Source organism: Equus asinus, chromosome 2, assembly GCF_041296235.1.
Source record: "Equus asinus isolate D_3611 breed Donkey chromosome 2, EquAss-T2T_v2, whole genome shotgun sequence".
Taxonomy (NCBI): Eukaryota; Metazoa; Chordata; class Mammalia; order Perissodactyla; family Equidae; genus Equus; species Equus asinus.
Window position 1 is genome coordinate 39,783,669 of NC_091791.1, and position 14,411 is coordinate 39,798,079.

Genomic DNA, 14,411 nt, shown 5'->3' on the forward strand with positions numbered 1-14,411 from the left:
CTCCCCAAACCCCCCAGCACATAGTTGTGTATTTTCAGTTGTGGGTCCTTCTAGTTGTGGCATGTGGGATGCCGCCTCAGTGTTGCCTGACAAGTGGTGCCATGTCGGCGTCCAGGATCAGAACCAGCAAAACCCTGGGCCGCAGGAAGCGGAGCGCGCGAACTTAACCACTCCACGGGGTCGACCCCTAGAAAGGTGTATCTTTAAGACTTCCAATGCGTGTTGTACTTTAGAAAGGTTGAACCTATTTACATTTTCATTACCATTTGAGACCTAAAAATAATTTTTAAATGTCACTGTAAAACTGTCTATCCTAATATTGTAAGCATTTCCTCCTGATCTTTATCCACATATGCTTATTCCAGAAGTGTAACCAAATGAATGTTCAACTTCATTTTCTGACTTTTTCCCAACTTAATATTATTTGTAAACAGTTTTTCTATTTTATTATGTTTATGTTTGTGACAGGGGCATACTCTTGTGTATATTGATGTAATAATTGGAATGTAGCCTATTCCCAGCTTTTTGATACTATAAATAATGTTTACATTTCCCTCCTTCTGAGATGCCCTTTCAAGTGGATAGTTTGAAGTCTTATGCCTCTGAGCACAAAAGTCAAGTCTGAAGTTTAGTCTGAGCTCTAGGCAAGTTTTTCTTTTGTATTCTATACTCACTCCAGGTACTTTATATAAATGCTACAGGACATGTGTGAGAAAGTGATAAACTGATGTCTGTCTACAGTGGCAGAACAGCTCGCATTGATATATTTTCACTGACACCTAGAGCTGGGGAACAGATGCACTAACAGGTGCTGTAAATCCATATTTTATTCTGCTTGTTAAATACACTGCAGGTATTAATATCTGTCATTTGCAGTGGCAAAAGCAGATGCTAATCATTTCTCCTGTAGTATGTAATCTCACACTTTTATTACATCAAACAGCAGAATTTTATGCAATTGATAAGAACTGAAACTTCGCATAAATTAAAAGCATTTCTGACAAAGAATGTCTAGATTTTTCCCCTTTACCAGGCACCACCATCTGACCAAAGCTTAAACAGTTTCCAATTCATTTGACTTGCCAATTTTAGATTTAATTCTTGACATATTTTTAATTTGGGGATATCGCATTATTTCAAAATAGGTGACTTTTTAATAAATTTTATATCATACTATTCTCAATATGCATAAATTGAAATTTCATATACGATATCAACTCACGGCTCTAGTATCTCTAACTAGGTAGAATTATGCTGCTGTGTAGTACAACTTGGTGATTGTACTGGTATTCAAGAAAAAGTGTCAAATAATAAAGTCATTAAAATGTTAATGTAGAAAAGTGTTACAGTAGAGTGGATATACAGAAAATACGGAGATTATATATAATTTATGTTAATATATTAATTTAAATATAATATAGTGTTTACACTGATCCCTATAGGTATGTTAATATATAATTAATATATTTACATATAATGTAAATATATTTATATTAATCCATAGAAATGCATATTAATCCATATATAAATATATATTAATCCATAGATTATATGTAATATGTATTTCTTTCCCAAGTAAAATAGTTAACACTTTGAAAAAGTTTAAGATTCAAGTTTCAGTAAAATACCTCAACATAAAGTTGATCAAATGAGTATAGCCGTTGATCTAGTATGGTTCACAGCATGTGTGTGTGATTGCTTTATTGTGTCATGTAATAGCTACTTTCCAATCATGCAATGAGAAATTGAGTCCTTTAGTAAAGGAGAGCAAAATAATTCCATTTTATTTTAAATTGCACTTTGGGAATGAAGAGTAAATCTGGGTATCGGTGTAAAATTGATTTCTGAGGCCATGGCTAACTCTAGCAACCTGTGAGGTTATCTCAGACTTCTTTGTCAGATAACGTTTTTCCAAATTATCTTCTTTTTAGGCTGTTAGACTCCAAAAGTTCCAAGCCTTTGACTGGGGAAGCAGTACCAAGAATTATTTTCATTATAACCAGGTAAAGTCTTAAAAGTCTGTAGAATTAAATTTGGCCCTGAAAACTTCTCAAGGAAGCTGGCCTGAGTTAGGAGGGTTCTGGCCAGACTCAGGTGCTGTGGGAAATTTGGGGAGTTGACTGGATAGCATTTGTTTTCCCTCAGTCAGTTCCAGAACAACCGAAGCTTTGCGGTTGGTGTTGTGGATTAGGCCTCCCCTCTATGCTTTCTCTGGCTCCGTGTAACAACCAGCACTGTCATCATCATTCCTAGTGATCAGGGACACAGACTTTGGAGTGAGACAAGCCTAGGTCTGTTACCTGGTAGCTGGGGGGCCCTTGGCCAAATTACAATGCCTCAGCCTTTTCTTCCATATACAAATAAATTGACCATTTTTGAGTGCTAAATGCCCTAAAATGGGCACTTTGCCCAAGTTCTTCTTCTTTAATTCTGACAATATCCCTGTGACATGGATGTGATTATTATCATTAAAGATAAGGAAACTGAGTCTTAGAGAATTTCTGTGACTTGTGTTACAGCCCAGAGGGCAGGGAGGTAGGAGCGTGTGACTCCAAAGTCCCTCCCTGACCACTTGGTTCTGTCACTTTGCATCTGCTACCTGGAGAACAGCGCCTTCATCTCTAGGGATCAAACACTTGTTACTGTGCCCGGCGCAGGCCAACAGCTCAATAGCCAGAGAGCCAGCAGTTACTATAGTCATATTCTTTCATTGTGGATTAGGTTTCTTTCTGTTCTGGTAATTATAACAGTAACTTGAAAAGTAAACTGAGAGTGATTTTCAAAATTTAGTCTTTTATTCTCAGATCAAATTTACTAATGAGTGTTTAATGGAAATTGTGTTGATTGTGTTTTTGTAAATTAAAATAATGCCAACAAAGCTTTCTGTGGGTTTTCACTATAGAGTTACCCTCCCACTTACAATGTGAAAGACATGACCGTGCCAACTGCCGTCTGGAGCGGGGGCCATGACTGGCTCGCGGACGTCAAGGACGTGAATGTCTTACTGACCCAGATCACCAACTTGGTGTACCACAAGTACATTCCTGAATGGGAGCATCTCGACTTTATCTGGGGTTTGGATGCCCCGTGGCGGCTCTATAATGAAATGGTGAATCTGATGAGGAAATACCAGGGAAAGCCAGACTGGAGAAAGTTACCATCAAGTCAATGATCAAGTCATGTTAAAATTTGTTTGCTTCATTTCTCTAAAATACTTGTTTTTCTTTCCCAGGCCTTTTGTATTTTTATATCCAAGAAAATTATGGTGTTGAAGATGCCCAATTCTCTCCAGTTAGGATTAGAAACACAGTTGCTTTTTTGTTTAATCATGGCCAAACATGAAGCTAGTATCTGTAGTCTCTAAGTCTTTTGAAAATATCACTGACTTGTAAAAAGGTCATCATTATCATTCTGTTTATCCTTATAATTTAAAATATGCTATATTGCCTTTTTAGCCCCCTACAGGACACATTGACATACGTATTGGAATTTTCAAGCTGTTTTGCTCATTGGTAAATCTGACACTGACTTGAAGACTACTCAGCATATGAGTACCCACTTCTCATTTCTTTGCCTTAACGGGCTCTCCAGTTGAATGGCCTTGTATTCAAAGATCTCAATGACACTTTCTCATGTTCTCATGAAGCAGGTGCAGAATCAAATCCAGTGACCCCTCTGCCGCCGCCCCCGCCCAGCTGTGCCAGTTATAAAGATTCTGTAGTGAATTTTATCAACCTGTGGTAGCCATTATTTAGCAAATGTTTAAATTGCTCAGACCAAAATAATTTGCTGGGGTCTTCAACAATAAATTATACTCATTAAAACAACAACAACTATAGTTTAAATAGCTTGAAGACTGATACATTCAGCCATCTGTGTTCATGAACTCTTAATTGTGTGGCAGGCCATAAATCCACTTGCTTGAGAAGAAAAGTCCTGTGGAGAGACAATACCACTGTTTTTCCTGAAATTAATGTAACTCTCAACCAGCTGCTGTAGCTCAGTGATGGCGTGTGAAGCAGAAGCCCTGAGGCTGCCCATGAGGAGCGAACTAATTCATTTTCACACAAAGGAAATGTGAGCGTGACTGTTTGCACATTGAAGCTCAGGGATTCGTTTTGTGTTTTAGTTTTGTGCGTGGCCATATTTTTCACACTCCTGATTGTGTCCCTGTGTCAGGAAGGCCACATTTACCTGATTTTCTTGCGGCATGGTGTCCTCAGACGGACAGAAGGACAATTGCTATGCTTTTCCGATATGGTGACTTTAACTGCAATAATAAACCCTACTTGGTATTGGCTGAAATGTGCAGACAGCATAATACCACTTTGTAACATTTAAAAAGTCTTTTCTAAACTTTTCAATAAAACTCAGTGAGCCTCACAGACCTGAAGGATTGTGTGTATGTGTGTATCGTCGTTTGTTTAATAGTCATTCTCTACTTCCCTTTCTCTCTTAGCAGGACTTATGCTTTTCTTTCTCATCTTCTCCCCCTCCTGCCTACTCCTTGTAAGTCACAATGATACTGCCCATGAACATTTGATCCTCTTCCATCGTGAGGTGAAAGTGGTCTCAAACCTCAGGAGGGATAGGGGGTGGTGGAAACACAGGCTTTCAGGGTTATCCTGCAGGGTCCACTGAGCGAGGCTGTGAGTGGAGACTAAGCTGTGATTAGCCCCATTGCAGGGAGTAGCTGGCTGCAGGCAGGACCCTGGATTCAAGGACTGTCCATCCAACTCTCTCCTCAAACAAATGAAGCAACTAAAGCCAGCAGAGCCAAGTCACACCATTGGGCCTTCAAAACATAGATTTGAGAGTCAAACGTGATCTCTCACTATTCTGTGAGCTTGAGGGCAGAAGATATATCTTACTCATCTCTGTATACCCAGAATCTAACACAAAGCATGGCATATAGAGTCAATAAATATATGTGGACTGACAAAATATGTGAAAAATGATGGACCTCGCCATTTAGCTAAAGGAAATTAGATGCACAAATAACATCTAGGAGGGTCTAAGGACTGAAGTGGAATCTGTTTTTTCATGGCTCTCATAGAAAAGAGTAAAATTGTACTAGATACAAAGGATATACATTCCCAGGAGGATGCCACTCTCCTCGCTGGCCTTAGGTGCCCCCTAAAATCCTTCTTTCACTTTTGAGTTTGGCCAACCAGCACAAGATTCTTGGGTAGGGCTGGAAAGAAAGGGACAGTGAGTAGTTGTTTTTGTTTGTTGTTTTCCACCCGTAGTAGGAGAGAGCTTGCCAGAGAATGGCCTCAGTGCCATAGATGACTGAATTTTTCTAGCTTTGGTCGCTGCCATGGGGGCTTCCATGGATACCCTTGAGAACTTGTGGTCAGTAAAGCTCCCACACACTGGACGATGGGAATGAGCAGGGGCCTCGTTCTACAGTCTACCTTTTATTGGCGTGTTTTTCTCTTCCTTTCCAAACTTTTCTCTGGGGATTTTTCCTCAGTGTGCCGGCCAGTCTAGAAGTGGAGATATTGCATGGCTATTCTTGCTGCAGTTGGGTTACACTGCACATTTGTCTTTGGTGGTGGTCTCTTGCTCTTGACATAGCTGCATAGGTGCTTGGCATCCTTATGACCCTGCTGCATTAATGCAGTTTCGTTTCATTGTTGGCTGAGGGTGCAAAACAAGGTTGGAATTTGTGCCTCAAGAAGACCTGTAATAAGTTGGTGGGAGTTCTGACTCTCTTCAACTGGGTTTGATATATATTCTTTTGAGCAGAACACAAAGATCTCCACAGACCTCTAGGGCAAGAAGAAGACCAGTTAATATTATGCCAGCTTGGAACTCTTAAGATACTGTGTTTACTTGGGCAAAGCCACCAGATGAAGTCACAATTGAGAACAAATTCATGATTTTCATTCACCATAAGAGGGCACCATCGGCTTTGCTTCTGAACCTTTTGTTTTCATAGGGAAGCCTTCTTTAGTCCCTTCCTCTGGGAAAGGCCGATAACATTGTTGATTTACGAGCCAGTTGGTAATTTGAGAACTGGTAAGAGCAGCCATGTCTGTGGTCATTTCTATCCAGGCTTATGATTAATTCTTGCCTGATACACAATATATGAAAAATGTTCTCAAGAATAGCTGTGCCCCAAATGTGACATGAAAATAAAAATTTGCCTAATGGGGAAACAAGTGGTCAGAACCTCAGACTTGGGGGAGGAAGTGAAGAAGGCTTTAACTTAGGCCTCACATTTTTTGAGGACCAACATTTAGACTATTGATATTATCTCCAGATAAGATCATTTTGTGTTTGTGGGTTTTAAATGTGTTAATTTGTTAAATGTATACATTTAAAATATACTGTAATTTTAACTCATCATTTTTTAATATGTGGAGAGACTTTCAAAATGTGACCCCTGAAAGGCAACATTGGATTGTAATAATTATTCTTATTTTGAAAACTTTGTCAGGGGCCTGGCCCAGTGGCAGTGTGGTTGGGTTTAGGCACTCTGTTTTGGTGGCCTGGGGTTTGCTGGTTTGGATCCCGGGTGCAGACTGACACATGGCTCATCAAGTCATGCTGTGGCAGTGTCCCACATGCCAAAAAAAAAAAAAAAAAAGAATAGAGGAAGATTGGCACAGATGTTAGCTCAGAGACAATCTTCCTCACCAAAAAAAAAAGGAAAAAAAAGTTTGTCAGAAATGTATTCAAGAATATTTATTGAGTATTGCTTTGTGCTAGATGCAGATTTCAAGTTCAACTGCAAACTAAGCAAGTAAAACTCTTTGTCTGCAAACTTGTAACATTACTAAAAAGAATATTTTGCATTTTACATTATGCCTTCCGGGGTTTTAAAGCCTTCTCTGTAAGGTTTTGATCTTTGCAGCAACCCTTTGAGAGGTGAGAAAAGTATTTCCTCTGTTTTACACACAATGTATGCCTTTTAACAGGAATGATTTTATATGCTTTAAATATTTTAAAGAGGTAGATGAGAGTTCTAACAATATCAGCAGAAGCACTTACATGTGACCCAGATGTATCAAAAATGTAAAGAGAAAGTGCTTAAACCCAAATATGCATCAGCATCTGTGACAAACAGGGCAAGAAGGAGTCTCTTGGGGGAGCTAACATCTCCCACATTCTTCATTTGCATCCCCTACTGTTTTCGTGGGGATACTTAATGTCCTCCGAGTCTTTAGTAAATTGTCGTATAAATGCAACTTTGTTGCCCCATTCCACCACCAAACTCCTCCTGCAGAGATCCCTTGAAACTGACAGCTTCTGCTCTCAGTTTGGCTGCAACTTTCTAACCCTAGCTGGTCTTGACTTCTCTGAGACTGAGACTCTTCATCTTGACAATGAGGAATTAGATTCTGATCTTTGAGATTACCCCACCCTTTATGAGTCTTAACGTATTACTACTGTAAGATGTTACAACACTGCTCACATCTGACATCCAGAGATAATCATTTTGGTTAGATAAATGCCAAGACAGTCTCACCTAATTTTGGAAAGGAAAAAAATCGTAAAGTTCACACAGAAAAAGAGATTATGTCATTGGTAATGGGCTTTGCCAACTATTTTTGGGGGAGGGGACAGTATCCAAAGTCTTTTGGTGAGTTGGTACCAAATAACTTTGAGATTGTGTTAAATATGCAGAGACTTGATTGTTGTACTCTCAGAAGAGTAATTTGATCTCTGGGATAGTTGGAGGAGAAAGGATTCCTGTCCTCCAAACCGGTAAGCTTTCCTGTAAAGTTCTAGGTGCTTTTACCGTAAGCATTTTTGCGATGAACATCTTTGCCGCAAACATTTTCACTGCGTAACTAATTGGCCACAAGGCAGTTTTGCCATGAAAGATAAAATAACTGCTTGACAGTTTGGTTTCAACTGGAAAATACGGTGATAAAACTGAGTGGAAGTGTAAAATAAGAGTGTAAAGCCAGACTACATACCATACAAGAAAATAACGCATCAGTTTGCAAGTCCTTTGTTGAGCACAGTCAATCCCTCCCACTCATCAAAACCAAAAGTTTACTAAGCTATGGCAAATATAAAAGAGGCAGCTAGTCATTCACAACAGTCTTCAAGAGCATTAATTATCGATTCTTTAGCTAATTTAGATACAACAGCTTGTTCTCTACTAAATTTATCGCGCCATATTGGAAGCCGGCGGCAAAAGAAGAAGCAACCTCCTCCTCCTCCTCTGACTCCCTCCCGCAAAAGAAATGGCTATGTGATTCCTGGTGAATATTAGTTTCTTGAAAACGTGAAAATTTTTTGCTATTTGATAATGGAGAACATGATGTGAACAGAATTTTGGTTTTTGGCACAGAATCTGGCTTAGACGATTTGGTGAAATATAAGGACTGGGTGTGTGATGGAAAATTGAAATGTAGTCCAGATATGTAGTATATGTTTTATTGTGTCCTTTTTAGCATCCCTCTTTTATTTTTTTGTTACTTTATCCTTTACACAAAATTGCCTTACAGCCAATTAGCTAGGTGGCAAAAATCTTTGCAGCAAAGACACTTACAACGAGAATACCGGACACGTGTCAGAAAGACAATGCCAAGATAAAAATGATGCACAGGAAGTCATAATAAACTGGAGAAGCAGTGTCAAGCAGTCTATTAAGAGATGCTGTTTTTGGTCGCCCAACATGTTGTGTCTACTTTTTCCATGACATAGAGGGGACAACTGATGAGATTTTAACTGACTGCTTTCTCTGAGATGGTTGTACTTGAATATTGGACACAAACTTGTGTCCTGGGTGGAAAGGCAGAGAAGCTGGTGGCTCTTTTTCAACGTGCTGCGAGTAAGAGGAGAGCCTGGGCCCAGCAGGCTGAAGCTGTGGCTTCCAGATCTTGCTGCACAGGGCTTTATGGAACCAGCCCATAGAGAATATTCTTAGTGATAGAGGATGGCAGAACCAAAGAAGGAAAAGAATGGGTTGGTTGGGGCTGAGGGCTCAAAGGAGACAGTCCTGACAGCAATCTAATAGCTAAATCCAAATTAAGCAAACGTGCCAATGCCACCCACAAAAGAAATCTGTGAGGGCATGCAAAGCATCCAAGCATGATAGCTGAAACCAGGAGAGAAGGACAGCATGTGCTGAACGGAAACTTGAGGGTTGACTTAATTTCTGTTGGCAAATCTGAGTGATATTTTACTTCTGAGCAGAATTCATTTGTAAGTCTGAGAAAATGACCTTTGATGGTCCCTTTGGATCACTGAGGGGCCTAAGAGTGAAGGAGAAAAAGCCCTTCCTGTTCTCTCAGAGATGCTCCTTGAGCCATGCAAAATTCAAGGACAGGACGATGTTTACCAGGAATGAGAAAGAAGAGAGTTCCTGGGTTGCCCTAAAAATGAACTGGAAAGAGCATTGGGAGAAGGCAAAGACTGAAGAGGAGCCTAGAAAGGACAGGTTGTCTAACTGGAAGAAACCCACCAGCAGGGAGGCCAAGCGCTGCATTGTACCTGCCTCTGCTGCCATCTAGACATCCAAGCGACGTTAGAAAATTCACTCTCTTTCCTTTTTTGCACTGGCTGTCAAGAAGCTCAGACCTGCCTCTCAACCTTACTCTCATTAACACATAAGCAGAATATCATAATACTCTATGGCACACCGAGGTTTTTTTTTTTTTTTTTAAAAAAAAAAAGGCTGCAGCAAGGCCAGAGGCTGGGGGCTCGAGAGAATGGGCATCTGAGGAATATCCGTGTTTCATCAGTGGCAGTTACGGGACACACACCAGTTGGGAGGTTCTGAATTATGAATTGGCCTATTATAGATGTGTGTGTGTATCACATTCTATATATCCCATATATATCCTATATATTATTAATTATATATTATGAATTGGTTTATTATATATCATATGCATAATATATAGGATATATCCATATATACATATCCATATATTATATTTCTGAGCTGATATATTGGTCTATACTTTTGTGGTATTTATTCTTTCCTCATAATATATGGCTTTATAGCTTTACTTTCTCTTTACACAATTTTGATTTTAAGTGCACATTTCCTCAATTATTCTTTAAGTATAATGTGGAGTGCAAATTTAAAGTAGTACGGATCTTATTTTGTATGTTTCCAGGCACTATACTTTTACTTCTGTAAGATAACAGCAATTATTATAATGCCTATTTCTTGGCGACGAGAGGAAACCAGCTCTTCTAAGGACTCGATGAAATCGTTTCAAGAAAAACACTTAGCTAATGCCGGGCAGACATTTCATGGTAGCCTTATTATTTTCCCATTTAATGCTCCAAATAGCCTCATGAGGTGGCTTCCTTTATTATTTCTCGTTGTGAGGGGCGGATAAGAAAATGCGAAGCTTGGAGGAGTGGAGTGATGGCACCAATGTCACAGACACAAGAAGATGTAAAACTAAGACTAGGAGTGTTCTCTGGCTTCAAAGTTTTTGTCCAAAACGTCTATCCTCTAGGCGGTCCTTTGTGTCCCTGACGGCCAAACAGATCAAACGCGGAGGTGGTTTACGCTGGTCCCGGGTCTCCCTAGAGCTCTCCAGTACTCACCTCCCTGCCCTCAATCCTGGGTCAGCCTACTCCTTTGACGGCGGAGAAACGCAGGGATGGGGCCAGCCTCACAGTCCGACAGGGATGATTTGGGGAAGATGGGGGTCGAGGATGAGGAGCAAGTTGGAGTCGCGAAGCCAGCCGAGAGAAGCGCAGGGTAGGCGCGACATCATCTGCCCCGTCACCAGCCTCCCGGAAGGCTTCGGGAACGCACAAATATTCCCTTCAGGAACCAAGTGGGCGGTTTACTGATTTCATTGCTTCCACCCCAAACTAAGATGCAGATGCTTTTGAGCCAGATTTGGGTAGGCTCTGGAGGTCAAACCCAGCACTTAACTTTTTTTGTTTTGTAAAGCTAAGGCTAGCAGCTGCAGTCCCCATTCTTGCCACTGTGTCTGCCCGTTCCCTTCGCAGGTCTGGGAGCCCCGGAGGCGCTGCGGAGGGACCAACCGCAGTCCCAGATTCGCGGACTCCTCGGTGCGAGTGTGCTGCGGCCGGTTCTGGCGCTTGTCGCGAACTGGCGGGGATAGCTCCTCTTGGGAGACGCTTGGAACTGGGGGAGGCTTCCATCCCGCCTCCGTCCCGTTTGATTTCCTGCGATGACCGTCGGTGAGCGCGGCTGGGGACCCGTGGTTCCCTCTGCGAAAGGTTAATTTGCCACGCGCTGCTGGTTAGATCAACAAAGGGTGCGCAGACAGGAAAGATACGAAATACAGAAGGCATGTCACTTAAAAAAATTTTTTTAATGCAGTTATATTTGCGTCTCTGTGAAAACACATACACGCAATTATATACCCGTATTTAAAAATACAAGTAATTCTGCATTGATTGCAAAGGAGCTCTTTCTGGTGGTGATGGAAATATTCTCTGTCTTGTCTGGGGATGGTGAGGACGCTGAATTCAGTTGTCAAAACTCTTAGGAACTCTACACTGAAGATCTGTACGTTGTGTGTAAATTGTACGTCATATAAAAATCAGAACAAAATTCCGCATGCATATAAAAAGTTACGAAGTGCTATTGCATATTGCATTTATAAATGCCTATTAAATGCAACTGTAGATATGTATTTACAGTAACTAAGCCCAATTCTGTGGACTTATTTATTTACGCAAGCTCCACGCAGCCGGGAAAGGGAGAGAAACCGCAGCTGACGTCACTCGCGGGCGGGGCCGCAAGTCCTAAGAAAAGCCGATGGATCTCGAGCCGCAGCCGGGGCCAGGCACAGCCTCACCATGAGCGGCCACAACAGCTCCGAGCTCCATGTCCTCTGTAGCTCCGGCCAGCTGTTCCTGCAGCCGCTGTGGGACAGCCTGAGGACCCACGAGGCCCTCACCCACTCGCCCTTCTTCCCTGTGATCTTCTCCATCGCCACTTACGTGGGCTTCTGCCTGCCCTTCGTGGTGCTGGACCTCCTGTGCCCCTGGGTGCCCGCGCTGCGGCGCTACAAGATCCACCCCGACTTCTTGCCCTCGGCGCGCCAGGTGCTGCCCTGCCTGGGGCAGACGCTGTACCAGCACGTGGTGTTCGTGTTCCCCGCGACGCTGCTGCTCTGGGCCCGCGGGCCGGTCTTCCTGCCCCTTGAAGCCCCCGAGCTGCTTCAGCTGGCGTTTCACGTCGTGTTCTGCCTGCTGCTGTTCGACACGGAGTTCTTCTTGTGGCACGTCCTGCACCACAAGGTGCCCTGGCTGTACCGGACCTTCCACAAGATGCATCACCAGAATTCGTCCTCGTTCGCGCTGGCCACGCAGTACATGAGCATCTGGGAGCTGTTTTCCTTGGTCTTCTTTGACATCATGAATGTCACGTTGCTCGAGTGCCACCCGCTCACCATCCTGGTCTTCCACGTGTTCAACATCTGGCTGTCGGTGGAGGACCACTCGGGCTACGACTTCCCCTGGTCCACGCACAGACTGGTACCTTTCGGGTGGTACGGGGGCGTGGCCCACCATGACTTGCATCACTCTCAGTTTAACTGCAACTTCGCCCCTTACTTCACACACTGGGACAAAATATTGGGAACTCTGCGGTCTGCTCATGCCAAGTAACATGCACCCCTCCCAGCTTGGTGGTGTGGCTGCAGTGGGCAGTGGGTGCCCCTCAGACCCTGTGCATTTCACACTTGACTCAGGAGAAACACACCTGAACTTTTTTTTTCAAGTAACTTATTACCTGATGGAAACTTATGGATAAAATCTGATGTATTTTCAAAAGCTGATAAAGTAATATATGTAATGTTTATATATCAACAATTGTATTCTTGGTGTAGAATTTTAGCTGGCTCACTTCAATAGCCTTGATTCCTGGATATAAAGTAGACATTCATCTCTGGATTATTTAAATCATCTCTAAAAGGAATTGCTTGTAGAACAAGGAATTTCCTATATTTGAAAGTGTCCTAGAATGAAGCTAAAAGAGCATATTTTTATGGAGAATCTGATGTCTGACTCTATAAACAATGAAACATTCCTGCTGGACAGTTACCAAGATTATTGTACTTTTTTTCTATTTTTTCATAGAACTGTATATTTATATTGAAAGAAATGTTATTTGTACTTAAAAAGAAAGAAAGAAAGAAAGAAAATACACCAAATAAGTACTGGCTGCTCTTTCACTGGCATTTTGACTGATAAACTAACATGGGAGGACGGAGCTGGGATGGTAGGTGTTCTTGAGAGCCTCTGGCAGTCCTACCATGGAAAGAGAGGAATCCGGTGGTAGGGTGTCTTGTGGGGGGTTATGGGAGAGAAGGAGGCAGGAGAAGGGGTCTGTTTGCCTGCTTTGGTCTAGAGATTCCACAGAGGGAAAAACACTTTAGTTCTAAGCGAACTGAATGAATTATCGTTTGATTATCTGGGGAGAGGGCGATGTTGGGGGATGAATAGATTAGCAGTGCCTTGCTTTGCAAAACTGGTATCAAGTGTGTGCATTAGAGGGGCAGATAGAAACCCAAAAGATCTGAGTAAGCCCCCTTTTCACGAAGCCATCTAGTACAAATGACTATCATACACATTGCCTCTGCAATCTGGGACTTTTGTGTATTCACTTTTCTTAATTAAAACATACATGGAAACTGTTTACCCCTTTCTCAAAGAAATAAAAAGTGAAACGTGGCCCCAGATCCGTAGTCCTTCACCTGTGAAAGGAGATTGTGTCCCAAATGTTCTCGTAGATTACTTGTGACAGAAAATGTCCCTATTACAGCACACCTGTCACCCATCATGTAGCCCATCTGGCTGCTGCCTAATTGTTTTAATTTTATCTTTGGAACATAGTTTAGATAGGGGAAAGTTAAAAAGTCAAGACAGTTTAGACAGAAAAGCATAAAGAACAGCAGCTTTGTATGTAATTCTAGGTTCATTATAAATGAACGAAATTGTCTTGTTTAAAGGTGAAAACTCCATCTAAAGACCTAGTCTCCACAGTCTGCCAAATGAGAGTCCAGAGAAATAGGTTTGCCCTCCAAATCTTTGGCAAAGGCAATCAGAATGTCCGGCCGCTTGGCTAATTTTCTCGCATTCCCTCCCAGTGTGTGTGTTCTCTTGGCCTCTTCACTGAAGTCGCCTCCTCCTCTGTCTGCAGCAGGACCGTGCTGGGACTTAAAGGTTATATTGATGAATAAAAGTGAAACCACAAAAGCAAGTAGTGAGACGTAAGGGGAAAATGCTGCATTGGAGGTATTTCATTAACATCGTGATCAACATGCTGCATGGAGAAAGAAAAGAAGGATGAACAGGCAGGTGTGGAGTATGTGCCGTTGGTTGTTTTGAGCAGCCCCAGGCCCCCAAAAGCTGCCTGCAGATCTTAGATAATGACAGTTCAGCACAGCTCACTCTCATAGAATTTTTTAAATGTGTCGTGTTCACTCACTGTATAAGGGAAT

General features: G+C 42.0%; 2 protein-coding genes across 10 annotated transcripts in view; both read left to right on the forward strand.

Moving 5' to 3' along the window:
- Positions 1–4,387, forward strand: part of LIPA (lipase A, lysosomal acid type) — a 277,601-nt gene extending 273,214 nt beyond the window's left edge. For all 9 annotated transcript variants that reach the window (XM_070487561.1, XM_070487565.1, XM_070487572.1 and 6 more), the window contains 2 exons: positions 1,932–2,003; positions 2,903–4,387. In XM_070487561.1, the coding sequence (XP_070343662.1) occupies positions 1,932–2,003; positions 2,903–3,172 (342 nt within the window). In that variant the 3' untranslated portion in view covers positions 3,173–4,387. The remainder of the gene's footprint in view (positions 1–1,931; positions 2,004–2,902) is intronic.
- A 5,949-nt stretch (positions 4,388–10,336) lies between these two features.
- On the forward strand, positions 10,337–13,865 carry CH25H (cholesterol 25-hydroxylase). Its single transcript, XM_070487350.1, has one exon. The coding sequence runs from the start codon at positions 11,764–11,766 to the stop codon at positions 12,574–12,576; it is 813 nt and encodes a 270-aa protein (XP_070343451.1). The 5' UTR covers positions 10,337–11,763; the 3' UTR covers positions 12,577–13,865.
- Positions 13,866–14,411: the final 546 nt, after the last annotated feature.

Coding starts and splice junctions, on each gene's coding strand:
- CH25H (XM_070487350.1), top strand. CDS start 11,764: ATGAGCGGCCACAACAGCTCCGAGCTCCATGTCCTCTGTAGCTCCGGC.